This window comes from Chelmon rostratus, chromosome 9 (assembly GCF_017976325.1).
Source record: "Chelmon rostratus isolate fCheRos1 chromosome 9, fCheRos1.pri, whole genome shotgun sequence".
NCBI lineage: Eukaryota > Metazoa > Chordata > Actinopteri > Chaetodontiformes > Chaetodontidae > Chelmon > Chelmon rostratus.
The window spans coordinates 22,683,666-22,702,790 of NC_055666.1; the positions used below are offsets into that span (position 1 = coordinate 22,683,666).

General features: G+C 42.2%; 1 protein-coding gene across 1 annotated transcript in view; it reads right to left on the bottom strand.

The window, feature by feature from the left end:
• si:dkey-237h12.3 (teneurin-3) overlaps window positions 1-19,125 on the bottom strand; it is a 126,465-nt gene that overhangs the window by 48,218 nt on the left and 59,122 nt on the right. The window contains exons 5-10 of the mRNA XM_041943529.1: window positions 12,944-13,069; window positions 10,987-11,201; window positions 6,240-6,450; window positions 5,042-5,143; window positions 3,971-4,165; window positions 2,656-2,856 (exon numbers count right to left, since the gene is read on the bottom strand). Coding sequence (XP_041799463.1) covers window positions 2,656-2,856; window positions 3,971-4,165; window positions 5,042-5,143; window positions 6,240-6,450; window positions 10,987-11,201; window positions 12,944-13,069 — 1,050 coding nt within the window. The remainder of the gene's footprint in view (window positions 1-2,655; window positions 2,857-3,970; window positions 4,166-5,041; window positions 5,144-6,239; window positions 6,451-10,986; window positions 11,202-12,943; window positions 13,070-19,125) is intronic.

Here is a 19,125-nt window from a genome sequence, read left to right on the forward strand (position 1 = left end):
GGAGTCATTCGATTCCAAAGGGATACCTCCTTCCCATAGAATCTATGCAATCAATTTTTCATTAGCGCAAAAGTGTTTATCTGCCTTTAACATGCCCCTGACTCGAGCTGGATAGGGGTTGTGGGCGGTCGATGCATGCTACTCGCTTGTTAATTAAAGTTTATTTAATTGAAGAAGAATCGCGGCATTAATTAAGAAGGAATCCTCCACCCACCCAGGTGGGTAAACTCCCCAACTTTTGGACTGCGCCGCGGTTAGCCTCGTCTGTTCCATTATTGACATTCCTGAGACACCTCGCTGAGTGAGACGATTGAGTCTGGAATTTTGAAAACATTAACAGAATAACAAATCACCTCTTTTTAAAGAAGAAAATAAAGTGAAACACTAAAGAAAAAAAATCCCCGTTCACCAAAACAATCATTCTTCCGTCTCGGGCACCGACCACAGCGGCTGCACGCTGCTTCAATCGGTCCGCACAGCCATCTATCATCTCAAACGCACCATCCAGCCTCCTTATGATTTAATTTTCAATTGAACGTCAGCCAAGAGGAATAGAACCGGCAGCTTTACACACCGAAAGAAACAAACCCCAACGTCTGCTTTTAATTGTTCAGCACGGCCATTGTGATTCTCCCCGGGTTGAACACGCGGAGAACGAGTCTATTCTGAGGGGGAAACGGCGCATAAATCACCTGCAACTGATGCCCAGATAACAGATGGGAGGGGCCAGCCTTTGAACTAACATGTCACCTACCTGTGTCGAGAGGAAAACCAGCTGAATACAAAGCTGGTAACAAATGAAGAAGCTCTGCTTGCAGCAGATGGGGACACACGATTGTCTCGTCTCCTCTATAAAACCTGAAGCTGCTACTAAATACGCTCAAATATTCATCTTTTGAAAAGGTTCCAAACAAATCTATGAGCCTTCTTTAAAAAACAAAACAAAACATATTCTGTGTTCAGTTTCTAAAAAGAACATATGCTCGCTCGCATGAGAGTAACGTGCGGAGCCAAAGCTTTGTTGGTAACATATGGTCTGTTTCAAACCAGCACATGCTACAAGTGTGGATTAGCAAACTTTAAGGTGGTGATCACACCAGCAGTCCAGCACATAATGAAGCAGTTGGATTTTGCTAATTTGTTCATTTAGGCTCAAACTAACAAACCGCAAGCAAATCAAAATATCCAACATTTGTTGCTCGCTAATTAATATCACTTCCTGTCACTGGACTGAAGCACAATCACTCACTGAACATGCTGCAGTAACCAACAGGAAATATGTGAAGTAACTCGACTCCAGGCTGAGGTTTCCCCTCAGTCCTTTCCTTTTGTTATCCAACACTTTCCAAGCATGACTGACTCCTGGCTATCAGGTGTCAACATCTGCCTCCTGACAGCCGTGAAAGCTTTTGTTTTGGGCTTGTTACCTGCAGTCAGTTCAGGTTACTCTCTCGCTCCTCTTTGGAGAAGACTTTTTGTGTGTTGTGCAAAAGGCATTTAATGTTGTTCCCACGTGGAAAGATTAATGAAATTATAAAAATTTCCTTTTCCTGAAGGGGATATAGGAGACATGTAACGCAGCATAAAACAGCAGCGACAGTCCTGCAGCATGTATGCATCGCTCACTTTTCAATTAATAAATGTGTTTCCTTCATGTGCACATGGCAGGAAGCTGGAAGATACTGATTCGACTGTTCATATTTTTCAAAGAGTTTCATTTCAAATTGTGACATATTAATTTAGAAAAGCAGATTGTTCTAAAACATTCAAACAACATTAAAGGTTAAAACATGTATCACAATTTCACTCCTATTTTCAGCGCTGAATAATTAGACTGTTATAAGACGTCCACATGAACACACAATGTACCGCACAAGACAGATCTTTTATTTCAACCTACAGCCTGTTAATAATGGCTGATACATCTGCTGTTGTGGACACCTGGTGTCTGCAGCGGCTGTGCACAGCGAGCGGGAGTTTATTTGAGATAAATACAGAACTTGGTGCCAATTAGAAAAACTCAAACATTATCTACAAAAATTGTAAGAAAAAAAAAAAGGTATTGCAGAACTTCCTGCATTTTTTGCAAGGATTTATTGAATGAATGAAATAAAAGACCTTGCAGATTACAACTCTAAGTAGCTTAATATGCTATTTAATTCTCTTAAAGCCAATGTGTAGACTGTGAAAATTTCCAACTTTGGCAGCCTTAGTGGTAATGTAAGCATCAAAAAATACACGAAGGTCACAGCATTTGTCTAAAAACAAGAACTTCAGCCATCAGAACACTGAAAATGAAACGATTAGTTGATTCATTTATTAGTCAAATGAAAGAAAATTAATCTGCATCTATTTTGACACATCAGTTAATTGTTTTGAGTCAAAAAGCCAAGTATTACCTTTTCCTGTTGCTTTGTCTTATGTGATTGCTAATTCAAGATAATTGAGTTTGGAACGAAACAAGCAATTTAAAGATGTCATTCCAGGCTTTGGGAAAGTTTGATGGGCGATTTTCACTAATTCATAGACCAAAATATTCATAGAGGAAATTATCGACAGATTAATCGAGAATGAGAAAAATCATATTTGCAGCCTTTAGTCACTTGGAAAGGTCGCACAGCACAGTGATGAACAGAAAGTGAAGCGTGCTCTGACCTATGGAGCAGTCGGCCCCTGTCCAGTTGGCCTCGCAGACGCAGGTTCCCGTGTCGGTGTTGAAGGTGCCGTGACTGGAGCACTGCTCTGGACAAGTGCTCTTCAGGATCTCACAGCTGATGCCTCCCCAGCCCGGGTTACAGTGGCACTCACCGTGATGACAGGCTCCATGACCGGAGCACATCGGGTCCACACAGTCCACTGAGGACACACAGGGAGGACGACAGCGATGTTAGTTTACCACTTGTAGACAGGATATCAAACCTACTTATTTACCGCGGCCACTTTGACTCTGCCACCAGCCACAATCATTTTTCTGTGAGTGAGTCGAAGTCCTCCAGAGCTGGATGATGGCTGGTGAGCCACAGTTGAACATTTTGCAGTGTTTAGCGGTGGCTGGTAGCAATTTTCTACCCTGTGTTCAACGCACTCCTCTACCGTATATTATAGGGTACTTCCAATATACTGACAGCATAATTATGCACCATTATAGGCACTAGGAAAAGGAGCACAATTAGTGTCTCGACAGATATAATCAATTACTATTAACAATTTGCAGATCAACTCGCTGATCTAAGTTAATAATTGGCAATTATGACCAACACAATCATCCCATTACTAACAAGGGATAATTTGCAACAACGTTATTGTGCTTCCTCTGCAGCTAATTGCTCTGTGCATTTCCATATATAGTTTGTGGACAGCGATATTGATCATTTACCTAAACCAATTCATCACGCCAGAGCCCTCACATGCAAGCTTGGAACTAGAAATGTGACCTTCTCTCATCTATGTTCCCCTCCCATATTGCTTTACTTCAAATAAAACCCGCAATATACTCATTTAGTAAATTCAATAGCCCTTTGCATGTAAGGTCAACCGCACATGTAAATCTGAGCTGATAATTGTCTTTTGTCCACATGGGGATCGATAAAGTTAAATGCAGTGAAGTGAAGGGGCAGGTGGAAAAGGTTGACAAGACAGAAGGAAAAGGTTTTTCTCAATAAACGGAGGAACAGATGCCATTGACTGATCGATTTTAACAGGTGTCTTCAACTGTGGAGCACTCCAGTAGGTGACTGCATCAACGGGCGCTGCGCAATCTGTTCCAGCTTGTACCCTCATGTGGTCTGAACACTAAGAGGGAGTTAATTTATACACACGGTATCAATAACAACCTCCAAAGCATTATGTGCTTGGTGGAGTTGAAAACGCCGATTGTTTCACCAATGGACTGTGTCGATCCCCCCGGAGCCTCACACAGAAATATGTTGCTTCCAATCCAATGGGAAGAAGCTTTTCTTTCTCCATTTACCTTGTTCACAGTTGGGTCCTTTATGGCCGGTGTTGCACACACAGTCACCCGCCACGCACAGCCCGTGTCCGCCACACTGAGGATCGATGCACTGGGAGGCTGGAACGTCACACTCGGTGCCCTTCCAGCCGCTGTAGCACTGACAGCGCCCCCTGGTGTACTGGCCGTTACCGCTGCACAGGACCGGACAGGCAGCTAAGGAAAGTCAACAGATTGTGGTGTTACTTTTTTTTAAAGCTGATGTCAAATAAAAAACCCTTCAAATTAGAAATAGTGCAGCTGTGGTCCAGTTTTAAAAAGAACAGTCCAACATTTTTGTAAAGATGCTTGCTGGCTTTCTTGCTGAGAGTTAGATGTGAAGATTAATACCACTCACACGTCTGGTAAGGTAAAAAAAAAAATAAAAAATCCGCCTCCCAGCACCTCTAAAGCTCAATAATTGACGTGTTAGATCTTGTTTGTTTAACCCGTACAAAAGCCAAAGCATAAAAACAACAATTACATGTCTAAGGAGGGGTTATGTGCTGGACTGTTTCTTGTATGGGCAAGAAAGCGAATGAGCACATTTCCAGTAATATCAAACAATCCCAGCCACAACTACACGGTACGATTAATTTTCAAAGGGTCTGTTCACACACACGTTATATTTAGTAGTTCCGTAGCAGAGGGCCTTGGATTTATGCGCCAAGATTTTGACAGATCCATGTTAGAGATTCTGGTCGCCGCTCCAATACTGTGAATGTGACAGTAAATTAGTGTTTTCGTGCCCTGTGCATTAAAAATAATTCAATAATAAAAATATGTTATTGATAAAGATCCCTTAAATGTGTTGCATATTTAAGGGATATATATATCAATTTATCTGCAATAAGCTAATATTGGTCAATATATGAGCACAGACAATTTATCGATCTAGCCGTACGAGACAAACGTTTCAACGCTTTGAGCACCGTACGTAACATTTCATTAACCTTCACTGTACAGGGGTAACTGCCCCTCGGTTATCCCAAATAATGAGTAAGAATCATGTGCTGAACGGGCAGAAAAGCTACATATGAGCTTAATGATTACCTCTGGAACAGTACGGCCCTATGAATCCTGGGAAGCAGTGGCAGGACCCCGCCACACACTCTCCGTTCCCGTAGCAGTTGTGTGTGCACTCTGTGACAGAATCTGTGGGTACAGCAGAGAGCGGGTCCAGCTATTAATAACGCATCAGATTGTCATATTAGAGCAAATCTGAAATTCCTCCTCAATATTACATTTGACAACTGTACAGTTTAAGAAATAGTGCAAGACACACGATACCAACTTATCTTCTTCCCCCTGCATGAATCTAGTATCTCTAAGCATCCCTTATCTGCAGCACTCGTATCAGGCATGGCATACATTTACAGCTATTTGTCCATGTTCCACTAAGGTCTAAGCCTCCATAACATGTATACTGCAGCCCCACTGTTCCTCTCTAAGCCATGTTAAGTAAAAGCCAAACAGGCATTTTAAATTAGACCAAATAATTCCATTTTCTTGACACATTTTCCTTTCCTCCTGACTCCTCTACCGCCTCATCCTCCCCCCTCAGCCCCTTGAATGACTGATCATGCCCACACAAGCCATGCAATCTCCTGAGTGTTTACAGCTCAAATCCTTTCTGAGTTGAAGTTAATCTGACATATCCTACAGACAGATCTTGTGTTCATTCAACAGACCATCGCTCATAAAGGGCACCCCCAAAAGACCAGGACCCTCATTTTGATCGGCGTTAAGAGGGCAAACTTTTTTGTTATTACTCTGGCTTGTATTGGATGTTCATTGAGCCAGCGTCGGGACCCAGGCAATTTTGACCTCACACATCAATACCTTTGTATTTGTAGGGCCAGATCAATGGATCTCCCCGAAGGAAATAGAAAAAGAAAAACCTTAACTCAACCTTAGTGTTTTTCCTACCTCAAAACCCACAAGGAAATTTCACAGACTGCAGAACACTGAAGAGGTTGTTAGAAGGGAAGGATCAATGTCGTGTATGGTCTCGTATTATAGTGCTGAGCACTGTAATCCACTACTGTCCAATGAAACCTAGATCTGCCTCCTAGGTGGCTCAAACTTGGAAAAGCTCAGCTTGTTTGTGTGGTAGCCAGAATTTCCCACAACCTTACTCTTTGTTCATGCGGGCGCAGCTGTTTAAGAAAATTAAAGTCTTCCAACCATGTCATTAGTCATCATTCCAATCACACTCGGCAGCCACTGCAGCAGATGTGTGTCCTCGTACCCTGGATGATGGTGTTATAGGACACTGCCTCCACGTTCCGTCCGTCGTTATAAAACGCCAGGTGCCACACCCCCAAGTCCAGGTACTGGATGAATCCGGCCTGGTGGACGGCGACCGAATGATCCAGCCGGGCCCTCGTCTCCGGTTCACTCAGAGTCCGATGCTCTTTGGCGATAAGCCGGCTGCCGTCCAAAAGCTCCACAAAGTCATACTGCGAAACAACAGCCAGAACAGATTCCGACAGAAGCAGATGATTGTTGCTTTAATGTCGGCCTAATTAAGTCAGGCAGTAAAGAGGCAGGGAGTTCAAAAAGCTTATATTTTCCTCCGCTGGATGTTTTGTATACAGCTCCTCTAGTGACTTCCCTAACAGTCTGAGAGGAACTCTTCAAAGTCGTAATGCAAGACGCGACAAGAACAGGTTTGTGTACACAGCAAATATTCGAGTATAATAAGTGTTGATTTTTCAGTGACAGTTATTTGGAGTTGATAGATGTTGTCTGGAGAGTTGTTTGTATACTGATAGAGCTGATATGGCTCTGGGGCAAATGCTCAAAAATATTCCAAAAATATATTGTTAACTGTGACGGGAGTGCACTTAAAAAGACTGTGGCGATGTGCTTTTTTACAATCTGTTAAATTAACGTTGATAATGGACTGTGTAGACATGGATGCTTAAAATTCAGTCCTATTCACGGCTAGTGTACCTGCACAAAATGCAAAAGAAGGACAAACTAAATAAAAAAAAAACTTTCTTCGATTGCATCTATGCGCTTTTTAATTTATCTTCCGATACGACTGTGAAAACTAATGTTTGATATGTTTGAATTGTTTTATTTAACACCCAGGACTGCCTGAACTGAACTGACTGGATATCTAATTGAACTGAATGTATCATACACACAAATAATTCAAACCCAATATATCCTTGTTGGTAAGGCCAGAATAACTAGAAACTAACAGACGTACTGTTTACAGTACAGTAATACATGGTACACACACTGTTTATTATAAAGAATAAATGTAACATAGTCTATACCTCAGGCATATTTTTCATTCCTGTATGTTGGGAATGCAGCATAACAGCTTCTCTCTACTTTCTTTTTTTCAAACAAACATTGATTTACGGGGTAAACAAGGAGTAACGAGTCATCCCTGCCAAGTGAAACGAATAAAGCGGCGCATCTGCTCTCACTGCACCTGCTCAACACCTGAACCTCATTTTGACTGAAGCTGTAGGATACAGAGCACTGCAGCAGAAAACAATGTAACACATACAAGCAATCCCCAAACAGGCTACAGGCTGCAGAGGAGCACAGCAGACGCAGACAGATCTCCTGGCTAAAGCAATTGGTAGCTACACAGACGTACTGAGCCTATAGTGAAGAGTCAGGGTGGAAAAGAGTCTGCGGGTTGCTTAGGAGCGTGATGCATACAGATTGGCACTGTAGCCAGTTTCTAGACGAGCTCGGATTTAAATCCAATGATGAGGCTGTTTGCAGAGAGCTTTGATGAACTGTGAAGCCATTGATTTTTCACAGAAATTTGAATTTTAAAGAAAGTATATAAATAAGTAGCATTTTAATTAAAAATAAAAAAAAAGATTTTTTAAAAGAGGTAGGAATTTAAAGTGAGTGAGGACTCTGCACACTGTAGTTGACAGAGATCACCATGCTCACATGGTAAGACCAGCTCGAAACATGCGTCCAGTAATAAAAACATGAAGAGTGGGACGTGGGGGAAAATGCACTGCACCTTACAGTGCAGCAGATCAGCAAGAGTCGCAACTCAAAATCAAAAAATATGGTAAAATACCAGAAATGTTGGTCTTTTAAAAAAAATTTTCTCATGCAAGACTTAAAATGAGAAATACAAATCACAACAGCACCAATAACAATTTAACATTTGCTTTTTAAGATTGCATTAATCAAGATGTGTTATGGCAGTAGTGCATTAGCTGACACTGTAATATGAAAATTTCCACCCAAAACTCCATTTCAACCTAATCTGCAGCTCTATTGAGCTTTTTAGTCTCTTTCAGTTCATTGTATTGGCTTCATGGCCCACAATAAATCAAAACAACCCCTCACGAACCCCATTTCCAGAAGCAGCAGGAAGCTGTTTTTAGCAGAGAAGCAATGATAAACCAACGGTACAGCACACTATCTGCTCAGCACCAAATGGCACAGAGACAAAGTTAGGAATTGGCTCATAACTTCTACTCACTAAAAAGCCAGATATCTTTTCTCGAGAGTTGTTGGAAACCGAACCAGAGCTGAAAGAAGAGGAAATGTTGGACTTACATGCATCAGGTGGTCAGTAAGACAGCTTCAAATGACTGCTGGGGTTACACTCTATTTCTGTCTGATGTGTAAATGCGACTGTTTGTTAACACTTTAGCCAAAACAACTAAATAAGCTGCTCATAAATTTATTAATTCAGCTTTGGGTCGGTACACCCAGTCTCACAGAAACACAATAGACTTGGGAACAGTTGCGAGAAGGGGACAAAAAAATATATTAAAACCGGATTTGGTGCTCAAGAATGTGACAAACATGGGCCCGAGCAACCTTTCAGTTGACTTACGAACGTCAGGAAAGAGAGCATTAAGCAAAGGGCAGGTGAAGTCAACACTGTGATTTAAACCCCTTTGAGTGGAGCAGGGGGGCAGGGGAGGGATATTAACCTGGCGGAAGTTGACTTCTTTGTGTTGTTGGCTTGAGGGGGAAGTAATAAAACAGTTCATCCCACAAGCCCTAAACCTCTTGGCCAAGTGCATACATCTCGATTAGCCAGGGTGAAAGCCCCCAGCCCCCCCCCCGCCGTCCACCCCAACTCATCTCAATCCAACAATGCCGGTGAATAACACGCAAGAGACCAAGCATGGAGAGAGCGCCGGATGCCCTGCAGACAAAGGAGGAACGCTCAGAGCCTGTAAATTCTTCAGCCTTTTAGATGGAGTGAGTTTAGCTGCCGTTTGATAACAACCGAGTCCAAATTCTTCAGGAAAAAGGCTGCAACCACAAAGTTACTTTCTTCGGCTTGTTTGGTTTTTGTATCTGCACAGACAGACACTCAATAGCAGGTGGAGGAAGTCTATATTTGAGAAGAGTAGAAAGGCTGTTGCACTTAAATGTTGTCTTGTCTTCCAAAGCGGTGAATGCAACTAACAGTCAATATCTCTCATTGGGGTCTTTCATGCTCAGTTAAGTAAATGCATCGATTTGTGCCGCTGGTCCCTGAACAGTACGTAATTTAGAGGTGGCCACAATGGACACAGTGTCCAGCATTGACAAGCTTGAGTGTCTGTACAACAATTGCCTGAGACATAAAAGTAGCGTGTTGTTAATTAGTACCCTTTGGTCTTTGATTTTGTCTGGCTTCCTTTTTTCACCTTGAGAGTGCAATCCAGCTCACCTGTTGTCACTCGCATCGGCCTTTCTTCCATCAAAGAGTGGCCCCAACTGTCTACACTTGAGTGAAGCCCATCTTTACTAAGAGAGAATGTCAAGAAGGTGAAGCTAAGAGCTTTTGCAGTCAAGTGTGGTGGAAAATAGCCATTGTCTGAGTGCTTCCATCACCATCACCAGGCATTGGACATTCGGATGCCCAGAAATGTCATTCAAGTGACACATCAGACATTTTGGAAACCCTTCAATTTGCAAATGGCAGACGTTTAGTGGAAGTGAAAGACGTGCATGCCCACACACAGGCAAATCGAAGCTGAGAGGAGAAAACTGAAACATACATGTCTGGACTTTCAGTACTGGATCCTACTAAATGAACCTATTTAATAACTTTTTAAAATAATGTGTATTTACACTGAGTTTTACTTTAATGTATAGTTTTGATTCTGCTTAGAAAGAAGTGTTTTTAAGACAGTGAAGTGGCCTCTACATCCATTTTGTCCTTTTTTAGCTGATTGTTTGGGTTCAGTCTCTCACGCTGGTCATTTCAGGACACAGCAGGCAGCTGTTTCTAGTGATAAAGCTTTAAAACCACTGTACGCTACCTGCCCAGAACTAAATGGCAGACAGACAAAGGCAGCGCCTGGCTGGAGAAGATAGTTAAGCATGTAGCAGCTAAGGAGTGAGATATTTTCCTCAGCAGTCGGTGGAAACTAAAACAGAGCTAAAAAAAACATGCAACACATTCACCATCACATTACTAGAAGTATTATCAATTAGTTTACAGATGGGATTGGTTAAATTGCATGTTTGCACGCCCTCGTGTTGGATGAGGTCCCCATAAAAGCAAGACTGTGTAATTCTTCTAAACAGCGGCCACTATGGCCACAAGTGGGTATTACAGGAAGGTGACACATTCGGTTTCCCTTCAATTCCTAAAATTGTTGTTTTATTTATGTAATAAAACCATGAAATGATTATCTGTGGCATGTTAAAATGCATTCAACAGTAGCACAAGTAGAGAGCAGTCTTAAAGCCACTGAATGAATTAAGTAATATCAGTTAGACAGCAATACCCATCAAAGTCTCCTTACTTTAGCTTACATTAGTCACCATAAGCCACTGGTCATACCAGAACCAGCAAGACTGTAGCTGCAAAACCCCTGAGCGTATTTAATTATGAAAAGATGCATTTTATCGCTTATAAATTTGACGTCTCATTTTTAAGAGAAAGAAGATGTAGTTTCTTCTTTTAAAAGTTACATAGTTGTGCAGGGAGTCGATTTCACAGGGTCTTTAATCTCAAACAGATCTCAAGCATTTTTAAAAAAAGGCCTTACCTGAGTGTGAGATGGTGCAAGGCCCTTTCGTCCATAGACTCCAATCAGTGCGTTCTTCTGTACCGAGATGTTGAACTTAAGGAAGCGTGGCTGCTCCATGCTTAGCTGAGAACGCCAGAACACCCCCGGCGGGACGCTCTGACCCACCCTCTTCCCGATGTCCACCTGTCCAGTATCGATGGAGTTGTTCTCCTGATGGAGCACGCTGGTCCTCCCTAGAAGACCGAAACACCCCCCCGACCACGCTGTGTGAGATGTGACAGGATCAAAACAGCAGAGCTGAGGTGATATGGAGTAAATCAGTCATCGCAGAGCCTTTCATGCCATCAACTAAAACCTTCACGCATCTGAAATACAATCTTGTTTTTTGTGTGAGTCTTTGATCTCTGGACATCAGTCAATTCTGCATTCTGTCTTTTGCTTTCCAGTGTAATCTTATTCAAGCATGAGACGGTCATATCTTTTCCAAATGAGGGATGACCAACTAAGGCAGGATTAAAAGTAATGGCTCCCTGTGGTCCATGATGCACTGCTCACTGAAAAAAATGACCAGATATAATTGGCTTTTTATAAGACTCTTAACAGGCCACAACTCCCATTTTTTCTCTGGTCCTGGTGACTCATAGAATGAGGCTTCATCTCAGATAAGGTCTAAATGGAATCTGTCAGATATACTGAGCGCTACCTTGCCAGAGCAATAACAGCAAATCAAAACAATTTTGCGAATGATGTCCTTAAACCGTGTCCTTACAGCGCCAAAGACGGAGGGATGGCCAGTTTTAATATGACTCATGCTCACATGAAAAACTGTAGACCGCGAGGTGCTATTATAAGAACAGATTTCATTGTTAAGAAGAAAAATCTGTGAAGTGTTTTCAGGCCCTCGCTGTCTGAAGCTGTATTGTGGAACAACCGAGCTGCGTTCCTTACAATTTACTCGATGACATGTAACTTGTTAGGTGGATGATGCAGACTTGTCCAGCGGCATAATAACTACTCAACCTTTGCTCCCGCATGTTGTACGAAGTGCTCGAGTGCATGGACCTGAGCACGCTGTATCCGTGAGTGTATCTGTTTGTGCCAGACCTCCATTATTTGCACCCTTCAGTGTTGTGTGTGTAATGAGGCCATTGCCTGTCACTTTAGCTTCAGTCAAAGTGAAGACTGGAAGCCAAGTTTACCTCTGGGGAGAATAATAGCCGGCTATTGATTGCCTTTAAACAGTCCAAAACCTGCCTCATGCTATCTTAATTAGCAGTACTTATGAGGATTTAAATCTAGCCGAGTTTAAACAATTGAGCTTTTGCTTGGCCTACTCAACTCAATTAATGCTTTCGTGGTCATGCATTCTAAATACCTGAGTGTGCTTAGAGATTAATTTGGTGGCTTTTGCTGTAAAGGTGAGCCGAGATCGCCGGCCTGCTTGTTGTTGAATACACAATGGTCCAAGATTATGATTAGGCAGTACAAAGCTGTCTGGAATAAGTCGATTAATATTCAGAAGGTGAAAGATTTCAATAAACTCTAAAGGCTGACTGGGCATCAAGCACTGAACATTTCACTTTGTCGCTCACAAGGCCAAACGGTGTGTTGATGCAATTTGTCTTTCTTAATCATCATTTGAACCTTTACTTGATTTAATTCATTTGTATTCGTGTTCTTTGAAGATCTTTTAACCTTTTTTTTTTAGGTAGAATTCAAATTCAAAAAAGGAGTAATTACAGGGAGCCTCAATTTCTTGAGAGTTGAGAGTTGTTGCACAATTTAAACCAGTAAATGGTTTATTAATTTCAGCACAATACATGTATATACAGGAAGCAATGCCAATAACCTTGATCAAAAGAAATTTCTGAGATACACAGAAACCAGCAAAAGAATAAACAGTATTAATCTTGTGCATTGATACTGTAAATGTTAATTAGAAGTTCATTCAGATGTCAGTCTTTTATTTTCTCACCGTCAGCAGCCAGAGCTGTCACTATGCTCGACTGAGTGGGCCCCGTCTTCCCAACTCCTCCGTTTTCGAATGCAGGCTGGTTGTCCAACTCTTGGAGCTGCCAATTGAGGCCGAAAAGGTGCATTGCTGTGAAATACACAAAAAAAGCTGTGTGGGCTTGTAGGAATGGATAAACAAATAAGCAAACAGCCGCACAAAAACAATCAAGCCACTTAAGCACAAAAGACCTGTGGGAGAGCACGACGGACGGACCCAATGCAGGCAGAAAAAAAACAAAAAAAAAAACAGTTTAACTTCCAACATTTTGCTTCGCATTTTTGTTTTCTGAGGCTACTCTTCCACGGGTGGCTTTTGTGTAAACACGGCACTGATAGAGGCCAGACAAAGTCATTTCAATCGAAACTTAGGAACCCTGTTGCTCCAGCATGTTTCCTCGGGGAGCGCTGTTCATTAGCGTGTAAGAGTGTCTGCACGGAAACAGCTACTGTATCAAAGAGAGCAGAGTTTCTGTTTGGACGCAAAACTTTCACTTCAGACGAGGAGACGAGAGACTCTCCAAGTCTAATACAAAGCAGGAAGGACACGGACATGCAGCTACATGCGAGCGAAAGAGTAAGATGGAGGAAGAGGCAGAAAGTGAGAGACTTTTAAGACAGTGGAAGGCAGTTTATTGAGACAGACAGTCACAGCGGGGGGAGGAAGTGAGAGGGTAAGATGCTGCAACACTCCTCTAGTTCTCTTACATAACTAAACTGTGTCTGGCTTTCTTTCAGCCAACCTGCTTTATTGTCACAGTATTGGATGCAATCAAACTGTGTTCTTGTTGTTTTGGGAAACTGGGGTGCTTCTGTGAGCGCAGCGAGAGGGCCAATCTCCTTCAAAGTCACCAGCCAGGGAACATGCTGAAGAGGCATCTTGATTTCCAACCATTTGATCTGCGGGAGGAACTTTTCTCCAACACCCGTCGCTCGCTGGGAAGATGGATATTGACTGCAGCAAACAACTTGAGAGCTGGATGTGGGGCCAGAGAGAATATCAAATGTGAAGGAGACCAAAAGACAGAAGGAAAACTAGCATGGACTGTGTATCAATCAGTGCTTTGTTAAAAAACAGGGTGTGTGTTTTGTAGGGGTGGGCAACATGACGGTATATAATGTGGTAATACCGCTTCCACCGCGGCAGCTATCCCTTAATGTCTCTGGCAGGCTACGTAGCAAATCAGGGCTAGATTCTTCCAAGTCTCGCGTGATCTCGCAAGGTAACGTGATTTGAACACCTCTAAGATGGTTTGCCGACTGCTGCAGAAGAAGAAGGTGACAAGAAAACACAGAGGACAGCGAAGGCATCCCAACCAACCCAAGAAGAGGGATGACAACGGTACTGAAAGGGGTTTCACCTCTGTCGTAAGGAGATGGCTTGGATTCACAGTCTGACATGGTATTGTTATTTTAAATTATCGTGATCTTATTTTTTTTATCTTTATTTAATTAGGCAGTCTCATTGAGATTAAGATCTCTTTTCCAAGAGAGACCCGAGAACAAGAAACACTCACAAGAACATAATCGGCAAACAGAATCACACAACAAACAAGGAATTAATAAAAAGAGTTACAAGAATCATAAAAAAACATCAATACAGCTTTGAAATCTCTACGGGGGGTGTAGGGCTGTAGATGTGAGCGAGTTTGGATGCTTCAACAGCAGAGCTCGAAAGATAAATAACATGAGATGGCTATTTATTCTCAACTGTAAGGAAGTCCAGCCAACCGTGTGATGCAGAGAACAATGATGAGCACGAAATTTGTCATTTGTGATCAAGTGTAATGCGCGATGATACACTGGGTTTAGCTGCTGAAGTGCTGATGGGGCAGCATGACAATGCAGAATACCTCCTTAGTGAAGGACGGACAGGAAGGTTGACTGCACAACAGTTTTACAGTCCGAGGGAGACAGACATCCCTAAATGCTGTGCAAGACGCCTCGTTTGATTTTTCACTTGTGAGTCAAATGTTGAATATGGATCTTGAAAGATAGTTTGCTGTCAAGTCTAATTCCTACTTATTTATATAAGATTACCATGATATAAAATTACAAATGCTGCCATATCACCCACTCCTAGTGCTTTTTTTAAAGCCTGCTGGTGAATATACTTGGCATCAGTTTCGTGAGGATACACACTGCATCGTCCTTGGTAGATAAAACAAAAAGGCGCTCCGTAGCCTTGAACTGCAATCAAATAATGCAGATTTATCATTGCAGTGATAATGCTTGGCTGTCAAGTATATTCAGCCAGCATCACCCTCAGTGTCAGAATCCATTTCAGCTGCCGATGAAACAGAAATTAATGCTGACTGCTTCGTCAATATTTCTGACAAGACTGACTTTTCTAAACGCCCTGAATGGACCAGTCTGACAGTAACTCAGGGTGCGAAAACATGCAAGATCTGTGTGCCTTTGTTGTGTGTTTGTTTAACAGATTTGCTACGAGACTTCCAGTTGCTATCGACATCATGGTTTCAAAGTGTTCTGGATCTTTCTGCATCTTCAACCGGATTCAGATCAGTCTCTGTACTGTTGAACAAGTTCACTGGCAGCACAGACAGATTCAGACAAAGCCTGCAACTTGCCAAGAATTAGAGAAAGCCTCTAAAGATATTCTCATTTGTCCCCAAAACTGAATGAAAACATACAGAACCTTCTCCTTGGCCTAGTTAAGATGCAGAACTTCGACATTTAAATACCAACTTTTTCTAGCGGCTCACTGTGTAAATATTTTCATTTCTTAGACTAACATGTTGGTGGCTTTAAACTGAGGAAAGGCTCCAGTCTCCTTAGAAAACACTTTGTGCTGAGCTGGGGCCCAAATTGCAAAAGATCAACTGAGGACATGCAGCATTAAAACCCCTCCGCCTGAAAAAAAAAAAAGAAAACAAAAAGTGACACCTGCTCTTGCAAAATGACTGACAGCATGAAATTAAAGCGGGTTAAGGTATTACTTAAAGAATAAAAGGTAGCATAATCTTTTACTTCACAAAAACTGTATTTACAAAATTAGCATTAAATATTTTGAACCCTTTTAATGTTGAGAGAAAAATCTGTCTCTAAGCTGACTGGCAGACGACAGGACACAGCACTTTATCAAAAGGAGACATGCCAGACAGGGCTCTCATGGTGCACATGAACATTAACATTTTTATTGTGCATATGTCCTTTAAAATATCTACGAATCCGCAGCCATGCTAGCAGCTCTGTGAGGCTGAACTCTGGCATGAGCATGCTAACATACTGAAGATTAGCAGCTAATATTTACCAGGTTCATCATCTTAAATGTTAGCATGCTAATGCACGCTAATTAGCAATAAATGCATAAATAGAAAATGTCTTTACTTCTGCAGGTTTTTAATTACAAACCAAAATGTCAAATTGAATCTTCGACCCAATGATGGTGCTGGAGTAAAAGTCAAGTTATTAGAATTTATCCATCAATACTCCACCCAATAGTACAAATGTCAGCCTCATGGTGGCGCTAATTGTACTGACTCATTTTACACGATAAGTCCAGACACTCTCCTCAGCTAAACATTGTGCACTCCCGTCTCCCAGCACCACCAGCTCTCCGCCGGAAGGGAAACAGTGTGTGACAGAGGGCTCTTGTGTATCACACACCGTACAGAACCACCACGAGTCTTCCCCTCTTCACTGCTCTTAGTGCACCAGGGCCTGAATCCCCACTTACCTCATCAACAAATTGCTTTGAGGTGAATAGCCCTCAATTTAAGAATTTGCATAAATTATTCCTGTAGCCTAGGCCAGTCCAATTAATATTTATGGGCTATGAGCAATTCTCTTCCTGAGCAAGAAGGTGGAAAAGCTAACCTCTAATCTCTGAAGTCAAAATTTGCCCTGTGGAGCACCTCCACTCACAACGCATGGGAGGCTGAATTAGTAAGTTTACCACATGTTTGTTTGAGCTCTGACATCCACATGCTATTTAGTGCACAGAGGCACAAACACCATTGCAGTGGAAATGTAAGACGAGCCCCAGAAAATCCTCCTGGCTCTGCTCACAGCAAATTCCCCATCTTGTTCACATGATTCTTGGCGGTGTTGTTACCGGGGAAACACAGCGCTTAATTATGCTACAGGTGAAAGTTGTATCTCTTCTTTCGAGGGAAAATGAATAATATTATTCAGCTAAGTAACCAAAGGCAGTGAAAAACACAGGCGACTATAAAACTTCTTGAGTGTTTTCTGTTAAAATGTGCGGTGGATGCCATTCTGATGGCCTTCGTCACCAGGCATAATTAGCCCATTAACCAGAGAGAGAGGTGGCCCATCTGGAGTCACGGTGTGCCAACAACAACCTGGAGCTCAACAGCCACAAAATTATTGAGATAAACATTGTTTTATGCTGGAACCTGCTTGTACATCTCCCCACCAGCGTCCCCGGGGGACTCCTCGATATAAGCCACGCAGCTCAGAGCATGGCTAAGACGTTTCTGTTTTCTGGGATAGTGTCTCCAACAGAATCAAATGGAACGACGGCTCTCCAACACGAGATCGACCGGGCTAGGGTTTGTTTTGTTTGGTCCTGTGGCAATTGAAGCAAGCTCAGTATCACCTTCTGTTAGTCTCTGTGGGATTTATAGAATTTCTTATTGGTGTTACATTACTGTCAGTCTCACTACTGACGAGTGGAGCTCCCCGTACCGTCCACTCTCCTCTACTCTAACAGGCACGGCCTTGTTAAAATCAATTAAGCCAATCAAGTTCAAACAATGTCAAAAGCGTCATTAGAGTTATCACTTTAATCCACTAGCCGTCGCCGAAAATCAGAATCAGAATCTGCTTTATTGGCCAAGTATGTGTGTGCATGCAAGGAGTTTGCTCACTGAGGACAAAAAGCACACAAAAAAGCAAAAGACTGAACACTTAGTTAAGCAGTGCAAAAATCTAAAATAAACAATAAACGTTATATACAAAGAACGATGAGGCAATAAACAATACGGAGAATAAAACTGACCATGTGCAGGTGTTTGTGTTGACGGCGACAGTGAGTGAAAACTGTGCATTGATGGGTTATACATGGCCAGTCAGCGGCTGGTTTGCTGTCAAAAACACATGAATAACCTACAACTGATTTTCTCCTTCTCTGATTCATGTAATTTTCAGGGATTTAGTTTCTTCCTAAATTAGAAAGCTGTGAAATCCACTTTTACAAAGCTACTGATAATAATTAATGCTTCATTGAAAGACACCTTTAATTAATATATTCTCTATATATGTCTAACATCCAAATCAAAATGTCACACAAAAGAATATCATCCTCTCCTTACAAAAACTTGGATCAAACAGTGAGTAAATGCTTCGCGTTTGGTTTTGTTGTGTGGTTCAATTTAAGGAGCATTTCCAGAAAAATCCACACGCTCTCTCTGCATCCAATCAGAGCATCAGACCTGGACTCGGCCCTGATTGGGCTCCCTCTGTCTGAACAGTTGCTGAAATAATTCCAATCAGGCCAGTTTGCAGCGCTGGAACTGGAAAGTCTCACCTCAGCAGGTTTTCGCCTCATTTGAATTACAGGAGCTGCTGCTGTGGGTCAGCCAGAGTCCAGCGTAGTGGCTGTCCTGCATGTTATTCTTCAAATTCAGTCCATAAAAAAACATTTTATTCTAACTATGTGTTTCTCAAGTAGCATGAGGTATATTAGTTTCAACTTGAGCTTCAGAACAAAACAAAAATTGAGGAAACTTCAAACACACTCCAATTTCAATATATAACAGATGCAGATGCGCCTGTTTTTGTTTGACTTTGTACGAATGGGATTGTGAGAGCTGACAGCAGAAAAGTATTAAAGTACGAGTGCACATTGTAGCTATTTGAGTCATTGCACCTGGCAGGTGAATTGGCAGTGGATGAAAGAGAGAGGAAGTGGTGGAAACACTCTCAGACACCTGAGGCAAGTGGCAGAGGGCTGCATCTGTTTAACTGACACACAAACACGCACGCACACACACACACACACACACAAACGCACGCACACGCACACACACACACACACGCACACACACACAAACCAAAGGAGCTGAAGCACCGAGCACACGCTCTGGAATCGGGCCAAAAATACAATTCCCAAACATCCGACAGGTCTACAATTAAAACAAGTTGGTGATTGTTGGGATG